General features: G+C 43.1%; 1 protein-coding gene, 1 long non-coding RNA gene and 3 other non-coding genes across 5 annotated transcripts; 4 read left to right on the top strand and 1 right to left on the bottom strand.

Moving 5' to 3' along the window:
* Window positions 1–823: 823 nt before the first annotated feature.
* LOC137157262 (retinol dehydrogenase 10-like) lies at window positions 824–12628 on the bottom strand. The gene is made up of 5 exons (XM_067554554.1): window positions 12173–12628; window positions 6767–6865; window positions 4049–4194; window positions 1628–1759; window positions 824–941 (listed from the first exon to the last, which is right to left on the bottom strand). Exons 1-5 carry the CDS (start codon window positions 12626–12628, stop codon window positions 824–826), a joined length of 951 nt encoding a protein of 316 aa, XP_067410655.1.
* An 886-nt stretch (window positions 12629–13514) lies between these two features.
* On the top strand, window positions 13515–18424 carry LOC137157366 (uncharacterized). The gene is made up of 4 exons (XR_010921093.1): window positions 13515–13625; window positions 14060–14216; window positions 14844–14973; window positions 17989–18424. It is a non-coding gene; the product is annotated as an uncharacterized lncRNA (long non-coding RNA).
* LOC137157412 (small nucleolar SNORD12/SNORD106) lies at window positions 13888–13980 on the top strand. The gene has a single exon (XR_010921119.1). It is a non-coding gene; the product is annotated as a small nucleolar SNORD12/SNORD106 (small nucleolar RNA).
* On the top strand, window positions 14677–14770 carry LOC137157411 (small nucleolar SNORD12/SNORD106). The gene has a single exon (XR_010921118.1). It is a non-coding gene; the product is annotated as a small nucleolar SNORD12/SNORD106 (small nucleolar RNA).
* On the top strand, window positions 16562–16656 carry LOC137157413 (small nucleolar SNORD12/SNORD106). Its single transcript, XR_010921120.1, has one exon. It is a non-coding gene; the product is annotated as a small nucleolar SNORD12/SNORD106 (small nucleolar RNA).
* Window positions 18425–19430: the final 1006 nt, after the last annotated feature.

Raw genomic sequence — 19430 nt, 5'->3', positions numbered from 1 at the left:
TGACTGGCAAAGACCCTGGCTCCCAGTAAGACTAAGGTACTCCTATAAAGTCCTAAAATGGGAAATCAAGCAGACATCTTGAGAGATTTTCCCAGCTTTCTAATGGAATATCCCCCCAACCAAGGGGGATACAACTGATTTAAAAAAAAAAAAAAAAATCAATTTTAAAAAATTATTTTCCCGTTTCTCATAAACTTTAAAATTTAAAAAAATCATCCAGCTCTGAGGGGATTCTTTCCAGTGCTCATTAATCTTATCCCCAGATGAGAACATACAGCATAAAATGTCCCATCTAAAAGCAGCTAAGAGAAGCAGGTCTGAGAATACAAGACACTCCCTCTCTTTATAGTGTGGTGGCCAAGAAGTCCAAAAAACAATTTTAAAAAAATCCTGGAAAGACTTTCTATATTCTCCTCATTGACTTGCCATCTCCTGAGACTTTAGGTCCAATACTATTCCAGCTTCTGTAGCAAAGTCAAAGCCCTGACCTTTTCCTCTCTAATGCATAAAGACTAAAGAACGGGATTTTCAAAAGTGCCAAAGCGCAGCAAAGGAACCAAGCACCAGGTGCTGACACATGTATTTATACCATTCATCTAGCCCGCCCCTTTGTGTATAGTAGCTATTACATAAATGCTTGGTGTCTTCATAATTCTACTCAAAGCGTGCAGACAATGACCAAAAAAACAAGTATGGATCAATATAAGCTGCTACCTTAAGTGCTTCTACATTGAAGTGATTTTATTCACCAGGTTTTCCCAGTTGATTTTACATTAACAAAGTGTTCCAGAAGCTGTTAACAAATCCGTGCAAATGCCAATCTTCAGCTTCCTGTTGCTACGTAGTGGCGTTTCACATCCCTTTGTCTAATGAATGGATACATGCACTTATCAATACCCAAAAACTTGTGAGCAAGAACTTGAACATCCCATGGAAAGAGGCTGGAAATAAAATTTCAGTCATTAGGAAAAGATTTTAATTCTCTCAGATCATTTATTCATTTAATTCTTTTAGGGCCTTGATTGAATCTGTGAACTAGCTCTAAATAATGTATTAAAAGGTATCTATGCTACCTTCTCCATCCAAAAAAAGAAAAAGTCTTGTGTTACTAATACTATTCTAACGTAGTAAAATTTTATAAGATTAGAGATGGAAAAGCTATAATGGTACTAAACAATCCATCTTCTCCCTTCCAAATTCCAGGACACATTCCACAAATTGCTAATAGATGTGTTCAATATTAAATGGAATGTAGTTGACAATCTGAAAAAACTTTTGACAAAGTACCTTGCATGCCTCCTATTCTAAAACATTTTACCTCCATGACTGTTGCTATTTCAAACATAAGATGTAGGGTCTTGCATATTTATTGCGTATCTTTTCCTTTTTGCAGAGGGTATAGCAGGGTTTCATAAGTAACAGATATTAGCCCCATGCTAAGGCACAGAACCCTCTGATTAAATTGAATCATTAAATTAATGATTTCCATTAAATCCAAGTGTTCTAGCCATTTGGGGACAGTCAGACAACACTACAGCCAATTATTTCACTTTTTAACTGCATCTTGAAACCGAGTACCATCAAAATGAATTAACGTGACTGCAATTCCCTGAATGGAAATACTTACTGTTTTGAAACTACTGCAAAGTACATCACTCTGGGGATACATATTATGGGCTGATTATTAAGTATTCCTTTCATCGCTGTCTTCACACAGTCCTCTGGTTTTAATGGAGAGAGAAGAGCATCCAGCTCTCGCCTAGAAAAACAATTGGTAAAGTTTCACTAAAAAAGAAATAATCAGTAATTTGGGGGAAATGAGATTCTCTATAAACATACTGAAACCACCACTGCATAAAGGAAAAGTGTCACCCCTTCCTTTTAAATCTTATTAGGTAGATCGAGGGGAGTTGATAAACCAAGGTGTCTAGCCTGCCAAACTGTTCCAATTATTAGCTCAGATATAGCCCTCGGTGGTGATATACAACTTCACGTTCTCCTGGATTAAATCAATTTAAACAATTCTGGCTCTTTGTGAGGATTACCAACAATAAATTGTGGGGTCCCTTATATTATGCTAACATCAAAGGTAAGTGTCATTTTCAGTGAGCCTTTATTGAATGGAACGATCACTACTAAAAGAAACAAAGTGTTGTAGGTGCTGACACTCATAGAAAAATGTCATGTGACCTATTTTTAAAAAACGTTGCTTCTGCAGACTAAATCTGCATGTTCTGGCAGTCTGTGACTTCATGCAGGTAAGGAAGAGAGTTGCATGATTTACCTGAAGTGATATCTTGAAAACTGGGCCAAATGCAGCTCTCCCTCAGGAGTTAGTTGTATCACCATTGATTTTTACTGGAGTTGTGCTGCATGCTGAATCTGATCCTTTCGTAAACTGTTTATCCAAAGTCGGTTTATGCTGGTCAGTAAATTAAAGCTAGTGATCTATTATGTACAGTGCACATTTGTGAGTAGTGCCCCAGTCATGACTCTAGCTTTAATATCTGAGGCCTGGTCGACAACTAAAACTTAGGTCAACCTAGTTATGTGTCTTAGAAGTATGAAAAATTCACACCCCTAAGATGTAGTTAAGCCAACCTAAGTCCTGGGACAGACACCACTAAAGAATTCTTCCATCACCCTACCTACCACTTCTCAAGGAGGTGGATTTACTATAGTGATGGCAAAAGTCCTTCCATCGTGGTAACAAGTGTCTTACGCTACAGCGGTTTAGCTGCACCTGTGCCTCTGTAGCGCTTGTGGTGCAGACATATCGGTGAGGGTCTCTTACCTAAGCTGTAGTTCTTTTTGAAGATCTCCATGCTAGTTGAGTTCTGGTCTACTAGGGGCTCGTCCTCTTTGGACAGCTGAACTGGGAGCTCAGCATTAAACTTCCCCTTGTGTGCAGTTATACATGAGCTTGGCAGGAGAGGGAAGGCCTGTCTCTAGCCCCTAACCCTGCAAAACACACTTAAAAGGTATTGTCACCTTTCGGTTTATGAGTTTACTCCCATCTGGGGGAAAACAGTGTATAACTGTGTGTTGCATCACCTGGGATCTTTTAGTCTCATATCCTGAGATACTCAGGCCCAATCCCACTGGCCAGCCTGCCAATCATGTAATCTCTGCAAATTCTATGAGAATCTTTATACACAGACTACTTCATTAATAAAAAAAATCTTTGCACAAAATTAACACCTTACATCCAGGTGCCTCCAGGTGCTTTGCAATTAATGCTCCTGTGATTGTAGTAGAGGGTTACACCCATTGTGCAAGCAGGTAAACTTGAAGCTAAGTAACTTGTCCAAGATCTCAAAGTGGACCAGTGATGGAGTCGGGAATACAACAAAGGCTCCCGTCTCCTGGTCCTCTGCTATAACATGGATCTGATCTTATAGCTATAGGGAGAAATCCATTTCAGTATAGGGTTCCTCCCTCTCTTTCAGGAAGGTAATCTTTATTCTCATGTTAATGTATCATTATCCAGTAGATTCACTCTACTTTTAAGTATTTTGTTAAGGAGGGAACATGTAAATAGTGACAGCATTTGGAATTTGCCAGAGTTTGCTAGAAATTTCCACTGGTTTCTTGGTCATGTCCAATCATCGTTCCACATGATCCATTTCTAGCCTGATTTTTCTCACAGAAGCACTCTTGCATCCACCCCTCAGAGGGGAAGGATGGTTCCTACTTCAATTTTTATAAGTAACGATTTTACAAGTTCTCTCTGATTTTGCTGTTTGCCCTTTCTTAAAAACACACCAGTGTTCTATCCGAATGGTCCAGAATGACATTATTCAGTAACATGAAGGGACAAGTACTTTAGACTAATTACAGGAGAGTTTAATTGCACCATTAAGGGGGGTGGCTGAACCAGTACAGAATTGCTGTACATCTAAATGTTGAGGGTGTCTGCTGGTTCTAGTTGTCTACAAAGTCAGTGGGAGGTGTTCTGTCAGGTTTCCTAGCAACTGAAGAAACTACCCGGGCTGCAGCTGGACTGGTGCAATACATTTGCAAATGAACCAAACGTAAATGGTTTTACCTGATTCTGCATCCAGTGAACATGCCTGTGTTGACAAGATAGGGGCACACCAGAGTAGTCTTCACTCCATCGATTCGCTTGGCTTTCAGCTGATGGCTAAGAGCTTCATGGAATCCAACTACTGCAAATTTACTTGCACAGTAATCCTGCAGAAAATGAGAGGCTTTAGCTAGTGGTAGGTGGGGGAAGAGGCTTATTCTTACTGGAAACACTCCTAGGTAGTAGATAGCAATTGCTAGCTTAGCTATGAGAATGCCACAGGCTGACTTCTCTGGAGAGCAGGTTTGCTCGTTGAACCAAACCACTCCCTTGAACACATGCTGAAAATGGAAACTCTTGTGCCCTGCTTAGTTTTCCACACACCATCTATCAATGTTGTTATGGGTTGGGTTAAAATCTTGTTGAAACTGATGGGTGTGAACGCACCCTTAATTTAAGATAGGTAAGAAATAACTAAGAGACCCCCACCTAAAACAAGGCACAATGGAGTCTTCCCAGAAACGAGCACCAGGTGGGTGGAGCATTTGCCCAGGTACTGTTTAACCATGGGTGGATGGGACAAACTGAAGTGCAGACAGAGAGAACATACAGAGCGACTGAGGGACAGAAATTGAAGCAGGATTAGTGGGAGAGAGAGGGAACCTGGACAAGCACGGTGTCTGACTCTGGAAAAAGCTAGAGAGGAGACTTCTGGGTCAGGTGCTGGCTAAAGAGGCTTGCGGCTGTAAGCAAAGAAGCTATTCCCTATTTTTTGGTTCCTCTTGCGTTAGGAGAACCAGGACTTTGTTTAAAAGGACTCCTTGTTTAAAAAATAAATCATCAGGGAAAACATCAGACTCCGTCATCAATTTTTGCTCACAGCTAGAATATCCTCAAGGCCTGAGTTTTGACTGGCTACTCAGGTCAAAAAGAGGTGATAATATTATAGGCCAAATGATGGTCCCAAGTAAATGGGACGTAAGGGTACTGTAGTATGTTTCAGTGAGATGGACTGTACTCCACACTTTTCCTTTTTACCTCTGATTTAAACTCCTTTTTGATTCACCACACCGCTGTATAATCTCCTTCTCTTTGATCCAGGAGAATTTCTTAATTTGCCTCTAGAAAAATGTCTTTTGCTAGCAATGCCTGCTGATAAAATGCAGGTGCCAATGAACAAAGGCTGTGATCTTAAAACCCAATGAGAGTTTTTCTGCTGACTTGGTTGGATCTGACTCATAGCTAGGTTTTTACAGCACTTAGATGTGCAGTTTTGCTTGCAAAAAGTGTGCACAGTTGTGAGCCTCGCTTCCCTGTACAAATCTGGTCAGTACCGGCGTGAGATGCATTCACACAGTCATTCTAGCTTTTTAAAATCTGACCTCTGTGTTAATACTGCTCATGGAATACTTTCCAAATGCCTAATAAATATTGTCATTGTACTTTAAAGGGATGCATACAAATCCTGTAATTATAATGAAGGAAAATCATCTGTCTGTTTTTCTTAATTTTAGAGACCTCATTTTCCATTCCTTCCCTAGCTGGTCTGTCAGATTGCTTCTGAAGGTCTTACCACTAGCATCTCACGTCCTATTTTTACTGTACATTCCAGGTAATTTTTTCTCTTGATGTGCCCCTCTTCTCAGCGCTTGAGAACATGTTTAGTGGTTTTCACACCAATGAGCTATTGTGATAAGCAGATCTCTCAATAAACCTCCCTCTTTTTTAATATGGATAATGGACTGAACTCCACATCACGCATTGGAAACGTGCTGAGAAAATAATTGGGGAGCTTGCCAAAGCTGATAATTGCTGACCTTTAATTTTCTTATGCATGCCAGCTCGTCAGCAAAGGACATCCCACTCTCAGGAAAACAGGATGTACAATGCAATGAACTATGGCTGGGGTTTTCAAAGGAGACCAAGGGAGTTAGGTGTCCAAATGCCACTAAATTTCAATGGGATTTAGGTGCCTTATGTCATAACATTTGCATTTCAGCTGACTATTCCAAAATGCTTTAATAGGTAGATATGCATTGTTATCTCAGTTTTAAAGATGGGGAAAATGAAGTGCTGAGATTTGGGAATACAGGACCATAGGTCTAGAAACCAACAAGAAACTCCATACTTACATAGCATGTTAAGTCTTTCCACGTGCCTGTGATGGAGGTAATGATAAGGAAACTGAGTCTTGAAAGGGCTAAGTAACCTACCCAAGACCACCCAGAATCCGTGTCAGAGGTGGTATTACAACTTGGGAGCATCCCAGTGTTGTACTCAGGCCACTAACCCACGCCCTTCAATGATGCCTTCAACTAAAAAAATTTGGGGGGGGGACACCCATAAAATTAGTTACAAATAATAACCTGTTAAAAATTGCTATGTGCTGAAAGAAAAAGGTGGAGACCAGTAATCAACTGGACCTTGGCTTGACAGGCATTTTCTACTTCTGATCCTTACCTGGTCTCTCAGCTTGGGGAAAGCTTAAAAACATTCTGCTCAATTTTAAAGCAAAACTGTGAACAGATGAAGTGAATGAACACCCACCTCTGCAAGGTGCAGAGCTAACTCTGGCCTCCCCTGATAATGACTGCAATGGGTTGAGAGAGCTCAGCACCTCATGACATCAAGCCCTAAAAATCTGAATATATCTGGAGAGAATTTAAATCAAAGGAAAAGCACACACTTTGCTCTCTCCCTAGAAGAGCTCTGCTTCTATGGTGATCCGCAAGTACTGACCTCCACACAAGCTGTTGCAAAGAGACCCAAGGATCCTGCTATAGTCACAATGTGGCCATGGTCCATCTCCATCATTTTTGGAAGGAAAGCCTTGACAGTCTGTATGGAAAGATGGAAGACAGCTTATTCACATGTACCATTAGCCTCTTATGCGTGCACATCTAAAATAGTAGGTACGATGCTCCAACGTCTGTTATACTGAAGCTCTGTTAGGGCATGCATTTATTTCTATTCTTAGCTGCAGCTTAAAAGACTCCTGGCTCCACTATTACTCCAGAGCAGCAGTATCTTTTACTTGTCCTTATTTCATTATGTGGAGTAAATGATTTTTAGGCATTCGCAATTTTCTTATTCTGAATGATCAATGTTTCTGATGTGGTCGATGCCCAGAGATTTTTCCGACATGCTGTAAATGTGCTGATGGGTGTATTTTTATTAACCTTCCACACAGCCCCTTAGCAGCATTGCTGACTTCAGAGGAGAGATTTTTTTCATGGCTTTCAAGTCAATGGTGCATGTGATTTAAAATGAGGCAGTTAGGAGAGAGATGGGCTTGAGCTGTAAAATTACAACCTGGATTGGAACTTGCCCCGCGTTTGGGGGTGTTTGGCTTTGGGGTTTTGATCTAGCTCATTATATTACATAGAGGCCAAAGCTGCTGTTTTGATCTCAACTCCATCAAAGTTTGGGATACTTCAGAGCCAGGGTTCTGGTTCAAGCCTGTATCTAACAGTTGGCCATTTACATGCTAAACATTTAAGGATCCCAAAGAAACCAGTATGGTCTGTTTTGGCAACTCCGAAGATCTTCTTGGTTTACTAACTTTTCCTTTATTTGGGTACTTATGCAGAAGAAAGAGTCTGCTGGTACAGGGGGTTCACATTTAGAGGTTGTTGAAAACATGTCCTTTTAATGTCCAGATGCAAATGAATGTTTTTCATATTGTAAAGCAGTGAGAGTATTAGCGTGCAGAGTATTAGCATGCTGTGGACAGCAATGGAGAATTAGTGTAATTCAGGCTGCCAGCTGCCTTTTAACCATCACAGTGGCTAGAGCCGCTCTGCACAGGGTTAGATTATACAGTGGTTCCAGCAGCCACGCCTATCATTGCTCCCACTGGTGGAGATGCACTGGCAGGAGAAGAACCTCTAATGTAGACAAAGGTAAAATGTTGAATGCAGATCCAGCCCAGAAGCATCTTTACCTTGCACTGCTGTGCAAAAACCATCCATGCTAAGAGAGTGAGAACACTGATAACGCTGGACAACTGTCATTTGGGAGATGTGTTCTGTTGACTAATGCACTAATAAATGGCAGGGATCCAGCAAAGCTTTCACAGGCTGGCTGGAAGCCAGTGAAGCTTGCATAGAGAAGCTCTGTCTGAATCCAAAAGTGAAAAATAATGAGAGCTGAGGTGTGTTCTGACCATTTATCATGAACTTAAAAACTTTATTCTGCCTTCATAAGGGCCCTGCTACAAACAACTCAAAGTTAAGAACTCAACTTAAGAAACTATATTTAAAGACTGCTCTAGCCAAAGAGATTTCTAACAGTTTGGCTACGAAAAAGTCTGAATGTTACCAAGGGAGATCAAGTAAATTCAACTGACACACAGCTTTGTCTCAGACATTTGTTTTATTATCCTAGCCCCTCCCACTTTCTCTTTCCTGCCAATTTAGGAAACACTGCTGCACATTTAAAGTTCCTTTTCAGTTGCACATGTGATATGGTTTTGCCATGTAACAAGATTAGTTTTCACTGCAATCCTCTTAAAATGTTCTCCCTCTGATTGTCTTTTAAAATGTTCTCCCTCTGATTGTCTTTTCATCTCAGTGCTGTGAAACTGGGATTAACGGGATCCAGACCTCATTCCCCAAATCCTCACTGATAAACTGCTTTCCAGAATTAGCTACGCACAAACACAAGTCATACTGAAAAATAATTATTACCAGAATTTAATTGGGCAGTTTTATAATACAGCCTTTTGCATAACCCCTATATGCACTCAGCACTATGTATCTTCATATGATCCCTCTAGGTAAGGAGATGGATGAAACCACATAGGCTAGGTTGTTTCAGAGAGAGAGCACAGAACACCTCATTTGAGTTTTCTCCTGTGGCTAGATGTGTAGAGACAATTGGTATATTTTCATCATCTAGTTCACACATTTGCAGTATATCTTCTTGCACTCGTCAGACTTTAAAATAACAACCTTAAACCATCCTCTCCACTAGGGTTTCAGTACATACTTTTCTTCACGGTGGTTTGGTCTGGCTGCTGTCACCAGAATCTCAATCATGAAACACAGATTGATTTGTCACACTGGTTTTTCAACCAACCAAACTGTGCTAAAGCTTAATGTAACTTGATAGATCTGAGCAACCAAATGGTTATGTTTGGTTACTTAGCAGAACCAACGTGCATTTTACACAGAGAGAAACTGAGGCACAGAGTGGTTACATGAGTAAGAGTTATTGAGCAAGTCATCAACAGAGTGGGATGTAGAACCTAGGACTTCTTGAGGCCTAGTCCTTTGTCTAGTCCAACAGACCACTCTGCTTCTCAAAGCTCCTAGACGTGAAGCCAAGGCATGAACCTGGAGGGCTTCTCAGCTTTCCCCTTCCTGTCCTGTGTTGCACTATCCGTTCAACACCACCTCTTTTGTTGTTGATCTAAGCCTGGCCACCAGAAGAGGATTCATTCACCAAGGAAATTTTGGGAAGGAGCTCTGAGTTCTATCTTGGAAACCACCATTGTACAGAGATGTTTATGAAAGATTGTGATTGGGAGTCGCTCCCTCAAAAGGGACAGTGTTGTGAGTGTGGGAATTTTTTGGAGATGTGTCCTGAAGGCAGGGGTTGGGAACACTAGACTACCTGGCTGTGTGCAGCAGCTCACTACAGAAGCACGCCAGTTTGTCTTATTAAAGTTTTATTCCTTTTTCATTCACTGGTTTGTTATTTAATGAACCCCAAGATCATGACAACTGTGTCAAGTATATGTTATCACAGGGATTGGAACACACTGCTTGGCTGACCTTTCTAAACATGAACAGCTCAGCTCTCACTGCACAAACAATGCAGAATACTGAGAAATACTTTCAGTGTGTTTCACAGATGCCATGTGGTCCTGTCAGTCAAAGTATGTCTGCAGCATTTGGATGACTATCCAGTTCTCATGGCTAAGGTGAAGCTATGGATATAAAATCACTGAGGCAGCAATGTCTGAGTACACCAATTATGAGACCGAGTTGTTCTCGTTCAAGATAGATGGCTTACTCTTGGGAAGAGTCAAATTACATAGTGCAGAAATATTTAAAGGGGTCTTATCAAGACTTCAAAGCCTGGGAAGTTCAATCTGACTTAATCACTGGCCACAAATTAACGCTTTTATGTTGAGTAAAAAAGATTCAAATTTTGGTTTTATGGATTTGGAAAATTGGAAAAAAAAATTTGGGGGGGGGCTGGTATTTTTCTTTTGGCCTGGACTCTGCTTAGGGAGTGTTTGAGAGTTTGTAATTAATGGGTCAGGTACTGCGTTTTTTATTCTATGTTTGTCCAGCAGCTAGCACAAGGGACGCCTGGTCCCAGACCCGGCCTCCTAAGTGCTAGCTACTACAATATAAATAATAACAATTCCAGGAGCAAATCTACATTAGAAAAATCAATCAACTCCTGAACTTGTGTCCTATGGGACCCTGAGGTTCTGCATAATGTAAACTGTAAAATATTTGATCATAAATGATTATAGTCTATTCCCACATGCAGGAAGGGTTGTAATAATCTACTGGGTTTGGATTAGATGCTCTGATTTTCTAATATTCTGGTTCAGAAAATATGAGCATGAAAAACTTGCCACATTGTATTAGATCAATAAATATTGAACTCTAGCAGTGAATAGGGGAGTTTTCGCAATGAAAAGGGAATCTCAACCGGGTGTTATTCTGCAAATGGTATATAGCAAAGAATCTGAATCGCTAAAAAGGTTGTTAAGAAGGAACTAATATTTACAAATGTTAAACTGCCTATGTGATGTCCATTTAGAAGGCAAAGATTTTGGTAAATAGCTCCCTTTCTGATGCTTGCCTCAACAGGATGTGTCCACTTTAAAGACTACCTGGTTCTATGATTTACTCTCTTCTGAAAGCCTGCAATAAGTCATTCACTATCATTTGTTCTACCCTCATAAAAATCTCTCTGGAGGTATTCTCCCCTGAAAAGGAGACAGTTATTTTGCAACAGCACCTATAACTAAGTGCAGAGATCTGGCCCATAAAGAAGGAATCCCCTGTACTAATTTAACACCGTAAAACTGAACAGAAAATTAAAAGAAATAAAAAAGCCACTTTAGATGAGCTATTGTCATTTTTTAAAGATATGTCTTCCTGTGATTGAAATAGCTTGCTCAGAAAACAAGTTTCATTTGTGGACAAACAGCTTCAAGTGACAATAATAGTATAGAACAATATAGAACTTTGTATCCAAGGAACTCCATGTTTGACAGATATGAATATGATGTGTGACACAGATCAATGCTATTCCCCCCCATTTCATAGATTGGGGGGGGGAACATGGAGAGATTAAGAGCTGATCTAATGATGCACATTTGTGGTAGTTACACACACAAAAAATAGAGGTACAACTGAACACACATTTCGTGCTTTTTTGAAAATCTGGCCCTAACTTATTTGCCCAGGTCAAAGCACAGAACCGATTCCTTTCCTGTCACTCTCTGTCTTGTGCTTTAATCACAAAACCACCAGTAAAGTGCAGCATGCTTCAGGGGAGGTTTCCCCACGACAGCCAGGTCAATTACTTGTACCGATGGGGAATCATCCAAAGTCAGACAATGAATCAACAGCACCCAAACCCAGGGAACCCACCCTGTCCCACATCCCTGAAACAGATAGATGGGTTCTGCTGCAGCATATCCTGAAGGCAAAGACTTTGGCTTTCAGGGATAAAAGGATGCATGAATTCCCAAATAGAGGGGTCCTGTTGGCATGTCCCTCCCCTCAGGACTCTGGAATTCACTTCCCCCATTGGTTCAAAATAGGCCAAATTGGTTCCCTTCAGGAGATGCTGCAGGATGAGTACTAGAGACAGTCCCTGTCATAAAGAGCAGACCTGAAGGAGAGCTCTGTGTGAGCTCAAAAGCTTGTGTCTCTCACCAACAGAAGTTGGTCCAATAAAAGACATTGTCTCACCCACCTCATCTCTCTAATAAAGAGCATAAATAGACAAGTGAAAGCGGCATGCTGAGGTAAAGGGACTTCTCTGGGGTCAGACAGCATGTCAGAGGGAAAGTAAGGAACAGCAACCAGGACTTAACCCGTGTCCTACCCACAAGGGCACACTGCCTCGCAATGATCTTATACTTGGCTTGCTATGCTAAACGACACTTACCCAGAAATGTGCATGACAGTTAGTCTTCATGGTCCTTTCCAGAAGTTCATCTGAGCACTGCAAGATTGGCTTCCCTGCTACAACCCCAGCATTATTTATCAGGACAGTGACATCGCCCACCTCCTTTCGCACTCTGTCTGCAGTGTGATAGACGTCCTGTCGTCGGCTCACGTCACAGGTGTAAGCATAAACCTTGGCCCCCAGCTCCCGCACCTGCACAGCAGTCTTTTCATTACCCTCTGTGTCTATATCCCACAGGACAAGCGTTGCACCTCTTTGGGCAAGTTCTAAAGCAAAAAGCCGACCAAGCCCTTTTGCACTGGCCGTACCTGTTATTAAACATATTTCATTGGTGACTGTTTTCTCTGTAGGCCTCTTTATCCACCGCACAAGGGACTGGATTATACAGCCCACAATTTTCGCTGTGAGTAGCAAAAAATCTACAAGCACACCCATTGTTTCTTGTCTTTAAAATGGGAGCAGCCTGCAGAATGCCACTGTCCAGAAGGCCTCAGACAGCACGGTCCAGAAAGGGTATATAGGAAAATGCAGGATTAAAAGATTATACTGGCAGCCAGCACTACCAATAAGTGGGAGGGACCTGTACTACAATGGAGGCATTAGGAGCCTCATCCTACAAGGTGCTGAGTGCCCTCCATTCTCAAGGACTTCACCAGGAATTGAGAGCACTCAGCAGCTGGCAGCAGGATCAGGCCTTAGCATTGCAGGGCAGGGATCTACCGGCTGTGTAAGTATTGGGGAGAGTTTCCATATGACAGCTACACAGCCTTGCAGTGAGTGCAACAGCTGCTGCCCTGAAAACTGGTGTGCTAAGTAAATATCAGGGTAATTTATGCCTCTTCTTGTGAGACGAAAACTGGCCATAGTGCAATGGCCTGGGATGAAACAGACCCAAGATCCCAGCCAGGACACGGTTATTACCCTTGCTCCTCTCTTTTCTTTATTGACTTTGCCCAGCCTCCCGTCCGGATGATCCGGATCCTGGACTGGTGGGCTCAAGCCCACGTGGGCACGGGAGGGACCCGCTTGATGGGGGAGGCTGCCACAGAGAGGGGAGACCCAGACTCTGGCACCCCAGGCAGGCGCGGGTAAGGGAGGGGTTGCGCCACCGCCCAGCCGCCCTGCGTCTGTCTCCAGGCTGGGGACTGGCCAGCGGGGAGAGGCCAGGCCGAGGGAGAGCAGCGGTGCGAGCGAGAGCACTGAGCAGCGTGAACCGGCGCGGGCGGAGAGGCGGACCCGATCCGGAGCGTGGCTCGGTACGTGACGTCACACACGGCTCCTCTGGGGCCGGGACCACGTTTCCCAGCGCCAGCGTGCATGGGTGGCGCATGCGCAATGAGGATAGCCCGCTATATAAGGGCGTGCGCGCGCAGGGCTCCGTCTTTCTGATCGTTCGTTCGCTTGGCGTGCGCGAGAGCGGCAGCTGGGGTTGGTGAGTCAGCGGCGTTCGTGCGAGGGGGCGCGTGTAATCCATTGCCATCCGCGGCCATCCGCGCCGGTGCCTGCCCCCGTGTCCAGCTCTAGCGGTGCCTCGCAGCCTTTTCTGCTCTCGGCCTGCATTGCGGGGGGCGGCTGCCTCTGCAGCTCCAGGCTTCCTTTCCTCTCGCTGGCCGCCCTCGTCCCCCTGTTAATGGCCCCGGGGGCGTGTGGCCGTGGACAGGGTTGGCCGGTCTCTGGTCCCCAGCAAAGGGCTCGCTGATGCACGCGATGACTCCGCCTTTTTTCCCCATCAGAGCGACAGTGTTGATTTCGCTGTTCTAAGCCAGATTTGTGTCTGATGCACCAGCCCGGAGAGGCTGGCTTTGCTCCTGCGGGCTGGTCAGCGGGGCTAAATCTCCTTTGCCTCTTTGGTCTTCTACTTCTCAGGTCCAGCCAGCAGCAGCGAGCATGTGTCTGGGGCCTGGCCTGGGAGAGACGGGCCGCGTGCTGCTCCAAGGTAGCACCGGCAGGAAGGGCTGCTGCTCTGGTGATGGACCCCACAGTTTGTCCATTGCACTTTGTGACTCTCCTAGAGGAGTGAGGGGTAAGTCTGTGCATGCATGTGCCTTTCTCTGTAGTCTTCCCAATGTAAGCCTTTCTGAGCGCCTGCATGTAAATAGTGTGATGAGTCTTTGCTTCGGACAGCCCAAGTGGGGGTGGCTGGGGCTGGTTGCAGCCTTCAGTCTGAGTTTGTGAGCCAGGTGGCCCTCCCTAAGCAGTCATTGTACAGACAGAACAAAAAATGGTCTTGCCACAAAGAGTTTACCACCATAACAGCCTCTAATTTAAGTGTTAGAAGCTGGGTGTTCACCGTTTTCCAGCTGAAGCATGAAACTGGCACTTTAGCTGAACTTCCAAAAGTTAAGGGCAGGTCATGTGCTGTTGTGTGCCAACCTAATGTATACATATCTGCCTTGCTGAAATTGCATATGCGAACTAGGGAGTTATTTACATGCGGTGCTCTGGAACTTCCCTCCTCCAGCTCACTCTGGAGCTGAGATCTCTCAGGTGTACATGATGACTAAACTTTTTTCCCCATCAGAGCGACAGTGTTGATTTTTTTCACTGCTTTAGCCAGATTCAGTCTGATACACCAGCAGGAAAGGGTCTTCCCTGCCCTCAGATGCTGACTCAGTACTTAATCCCACCCCCATGGTTTTGTACTCCTTAGATCCGTGGCAGCAAGGTGGAGCAACATGAGGCCAGAACATGGGAGACTTGGCTTGATGAGTGATGTGGTGGTGATGGCTGACATGGTGATATGAAGGAGACTTGGAAAGAGTCTGATTAACAAGCCACTGGTGAGTTCCTACTAGGAGGGAGTGGTAAATTTCTGAATATCTTTATAGCTGTAAGTAATCTCAAATAACTTCTCCCTACAAGGGGGAGACTGCTTAAACCCAGTAATGCATCCAATTTACTTAATAATTATGGTAGGGCATGGAGCCAACTGAGAACGGGGCTCCATTGTGCTAGGCACTGTACAAACCATAGTAGACACACTGCCCTGAAGAGTTTACATTCTAAATAGATAAGACAGACATTTAATCCCTTTACCTGCTCAGGCTAGAAGTGTGGTCCTCCCCCAATGTAGAGGTGACTGCTTAAAATCAAAGGCTGCTTTCTGTCTATATCCCTTTTTAAAAAGCCCTTTGGCTTTGGATGCATCCTTTCTGCAGAAATACCTTGTGTCCCTCCATTGCCCCCAAATGTATATTGCTGACCAAGTGTGCCAACCTTTGACATAGATTGTAAATCCTGCATGTAAACAGCAGTGCAAGTATAGCTGTGAGGAACATGAAAAATCAGCACCCAGCTAATCTACCATGCTCTGCTTGCTGGGTGGCAGTGGGCACATAGCTGACTGGGGTCACTAAGCCTTGCAAATGGTCTGTGACTGAGGAATACTTGTCGCAGTCTAGGCGCACTGAGAAATGTCCATAAACTTCCCATGAAATGTGGGTTGGAAGGAAGGGGTTTTGCTCATGGTGTGTGTTGCATCCTGAAAGAGCTCTAACTCAAACTTTCTGGTCTCGCCAACAGAAATTGATCCAATAAAAGATACTACCTCACCCACTTGGTCTCTCATGTCCTGCTAGGCAGATCCCATTACGTTAAAAGCTTAATAATGTCCTGGAATAGAATAGGTAAATGAGAGAATGAATGGGGACCAGAGGTGTATTGTAGGAACAGCTCCATGGTGGTTCTGTCCAAGTCTGTAAATGAAACTGAACAGCAAAGCCAATGTGAGTTAGGTTAAGGTAGAGTGTAATGCTTATGGCCTATTTAGCTGCATTGTATGACAGTTTATGGAGCCAGACTGGCGATAAAATATAGTGGTACCGTGCCAGGTACAGAACTTTCAGGGCCATCATGGCTGTGCAGACAGCCCGAGCAAGTGACAGTTAGTGCATCTTGTATAGAGCATGATGCAGAACTGTGAGGTGTAAGGTGATGGGTGCTAGATGCATAGAGATCACTAATGTGAACACTACTACATAATCAAATCCTAATAGAAAGGATGTGTGCAAATAATGATTTGATTTATTTATGGCATAAAGCAGTAAGTCCTCCTGCGTTGCTGTTAAAATGTTCTAACTGAATTGCTAACAAGTATCAAATTTGGATTACTAGTGGCACTCTGTGGAATAAAAAGTAAGCCTTTGTCATTTGAGTGCACCCATTTGCTGCTCTGTAGATAATAAACTTTCTAATATGCAAATTGAATATATTAAATCCCAGCAGTCCTTGGAAGTCATTAATTCCCCTGTACAATATCTCACCTGCAGGGAATATTACGCTGTCCATAGACAGACTTGAGGATCTTCTAAAGTAACCTGGGGGGTTAATTTTTTTTAAAGGTATTTGACAACCTGAAAGGCATGTCATTCTGTGGAATGTGATGACTTGAAACTTTTTTCCCCATCAGATCGGCAATGCTGACCAAAACTTGCATTTTAGCCAGGGCTGTCTGATTCCACAGATGCAGAGATGCTTTCTCTCCATCATGCCACTGTATAAATACCAATTAATTATGCATACAGGGCTCCATGCCCAAGGCTTGTGTGCCCAAAATAACTGCACATGAATGCAGGCTGCTTTGAAGGCAGACATCTGAATAACACTTGGTGACCTATATAAACTAACTTCAATATGTGTAACAAAACACTAGCTGACCAATATTGAAGACAATCTAGGTTTTCATGGGACCTGCAGAGACTGCTGTGCCAGTCTAAAACAAAATGTAGGTCATTGAAGGTTACTAGCTTCGTTGGCATAGCTGACCATGAAAATGGCTTATGTGCCATTACTGCTGTGTTAAAGGTGACTGGGTTTATTTTATGGTGGAAGAGAGGAGTGGCTAGGGTTTCTGCTCTTCCCCTTTTTTTGGGTGTGTTGGGGGGAAGAGCGGTGTCAGACTTTTATTAGTACTTCAGGTCCCTGAAAATCTGAAGGCGGGCCAGGTTTTTCACACAAGGTATTTAGATGCTTAAAGAGACAGATGCCTAGTGGTATTTTCCAAAGCACCTACCACTTAATTCTGATGGAAATCAATGGCAATTAGGCATCTAGGTGCTCTTGAAAATTGTAACTTACACTAATCACTAAAGGTGGTTTAACTGATTTCACAGGACCTGTGGGTGGAAAGCTGAATTAAGAGGGGGAAAAAGATATTTAGTCATAATTCCATTGAAACTTCTTTACTCACTGAAGTTAAATTTGATGTGAGCTTTCATTGAAGGTTTACTGGTAGCCTCAATTCTTCATTGAAGGTTTTTGCCTCTTTTATATTCTTCCCTGCATCAAACCTAGGAAATGGCAGGCTTGACATTCCTTGTTTTCCTGCTTGATTTTTTAACCTTGGAAACAAGATCTTAAAATAGAGGGGCCTGAAAAGTTCAATCTATTGTGAAGAAGCAAACAGTTGCATGTGTTAATTTGTCCAAAATCCTCTGCAAGTTGTCTTTAAACATGTCTGCTTTTTCAGTTCATCATGTAAGTGTCTTGCTGTACCAAGTTTGCATTTACTGCTGTAGCTGCATAAGGTCTTAGAAGATGCTCTGAAGTGCTGCAATGGCAGAAGTAGCTATTCCTTGTTTTAGCTTGTGGAGAACAACTACAAAACGTTGAATCAGGGATCAAACTCCCATATGTCACTCGAAATACAAAGAGGACAAGAGTGGCCTTAACTCAGGGCAGATGACCAAGCTGGTGTGTCTGGCTCAAACTCTTAAAACTGAAGTGTAGAGACAATAATCGACTGTCTGTAAAATAGGCACAGTTCATACGATTAAATCTTGACTTTCTCTTAACAGGTTAAGGAGCTGTCAGTGTCAGCACAAAACAGAAGTTTCTCTGGGAAGTAGCAGAAAGCTCTCTTAATATTGTGTACACTTGCTAAAGTGACTGCAAAATATCCCAAGTCAAGGCTGCTGTATCCACATTGCGTTGCAATGACTTCTTGGTCAAGCTTCCTTCGTTTAGCGTGGAGTAAAAATAGTGAATGTCCTGCCTCCTTAAGAGATGCCCAGAGTGTTAGTAATGTATTCTCTCAAAGCTCATGCACCATTTCATTGGAAGGGATTCAGGAACTTGACCACCTGGATTTTGACCTCTTTCTATGCAGTAACATGCTGTTAAGTGTTGTCTATAATGGCTGTCTTCATCCACTGCAAGCTGAGTTCAACCCACTGCTGTCGTGTAAAAGGTTCTAATGTACTAAAATTAAAAGTACTGAAGTAATTTCTTAAATAGATTGAAGTGTGCTTCTGTCTGTGTGAATGTGAAGGGCATGTGGTTAAACAGCCTGAGTCTCTAGAAGTCATGGTTGAAATCTTGGCTCTAACTAGACTGCCTGTGGGATCTCTGGCAAGTCATTTGTTCTCTGTGCCTCAGCACTCCATGTGAAAAATGGAGATTATGCTTCACTATGTGGTGAAGAAAAATAAATTAATATGAAATGCTCAAATACTACATCACTGGAGATGACAAAAATACCTCAGTAGCCTATTTTAGTCATGGGCAAATGCAGCCCCTGGGCATAAGGTGATCTCAGTATCTTGAGATGCTTTTAAATGTTTAAATTTTGGGAAATAACCAACTGTCAGCTTGTTTCCAGATAAATAAAACATTTAACTACCCTTCAATCCTTGGAGACTCCTTTTTTTTTTTTTTTTTTAAACCTGCTTTGCATGAAACAGTCTGTGAGGGGGGTGGCTGGCCCCTAAAGGCTGTCTAGGTTTTGCTGGGCTTTTCACATCAGAGCGGATGGTCATAGTCAAATACATGCATGTGAGAAGGTGGGTGGGTATTTACTAATGGTTATTGGTAATGGAGACTTGCCATAGCATAGACACCCCCTTAAACCAGTACCCTGTATTAGCAGCAGGGGCTTGAGGAAGCCAAGACACCCAAGAACAAGCTTCACAGCAGCCCCACAGTATGCAAACACCTGGTGTAGGATGAGTTATGACCTTCCCAGGACCTTGATCTCTATCATATTTTGTGGCAAATGAGGCTCTGGTGTGGCATAGTCTAGGCATAGCCAATGCTGGCAAAGGGTTTTTCTGTTGGTGTAGCAACACTTCCCTGAATGTGGAGATGTTACAAGCAGCACTCTTGAAGAGCTATGATGACAAACCTCTCCTGTACCCCTCTAATTTGCGTATTCTGGTCCTGTTCTATTAAGGCAGTAGTAAAAACCTTTCTCAACTGCTCTCAGCCTATCCTAGTGCATGTGCAGGGATTTACAGCAAGA

Source organism: Emydura macquarii, unplaced genomic scaffold (genome assembly GCF_026122565.2).
Source record: "Emydura macquarii macquarii isolate MOO-44397 ecotype Brisbane River unplaced genomic scaffold, CSIRO-AGI_Emac_v2 contig_1483, whole genome shotgun sequence".
Taxonomy (NCBI): Eukaryota; Metazoa; Chordata; order Testudines; family Chelidae; genus Emydura; species Emydura macquarii.
The sequence above is the reverse complement of the archived record's forward strand: the minus strand, read 5'-3'. Positions and strand labels throughout refer to the sequence as shown.

Bases quoted from the DNA above. Each gene is read 5' to 3' on its own strand.
- LOC137157262 (XM_067554554.1), bottom strand. From the start codon at position 12,628: ATGGGTGTGCTTGTAGATTTTTTGCTACTCACAGCGAAAATTGTGGGC. The intron at 4,195-6,766 runs GTCAGTACTTGC...CATTTTCTGCAG, and splicing joins TTGCAACAGCTTGTGTGGAG to GATTACTGTGCAAGTAAATT. The intron at 942-1,627 runs GTAAGTATTTCC...TTTTATTTCCAG, and splicing joins TTTGCAGTAGTTTCAAAACA to CCTCTTTCCATGGGATGTTC.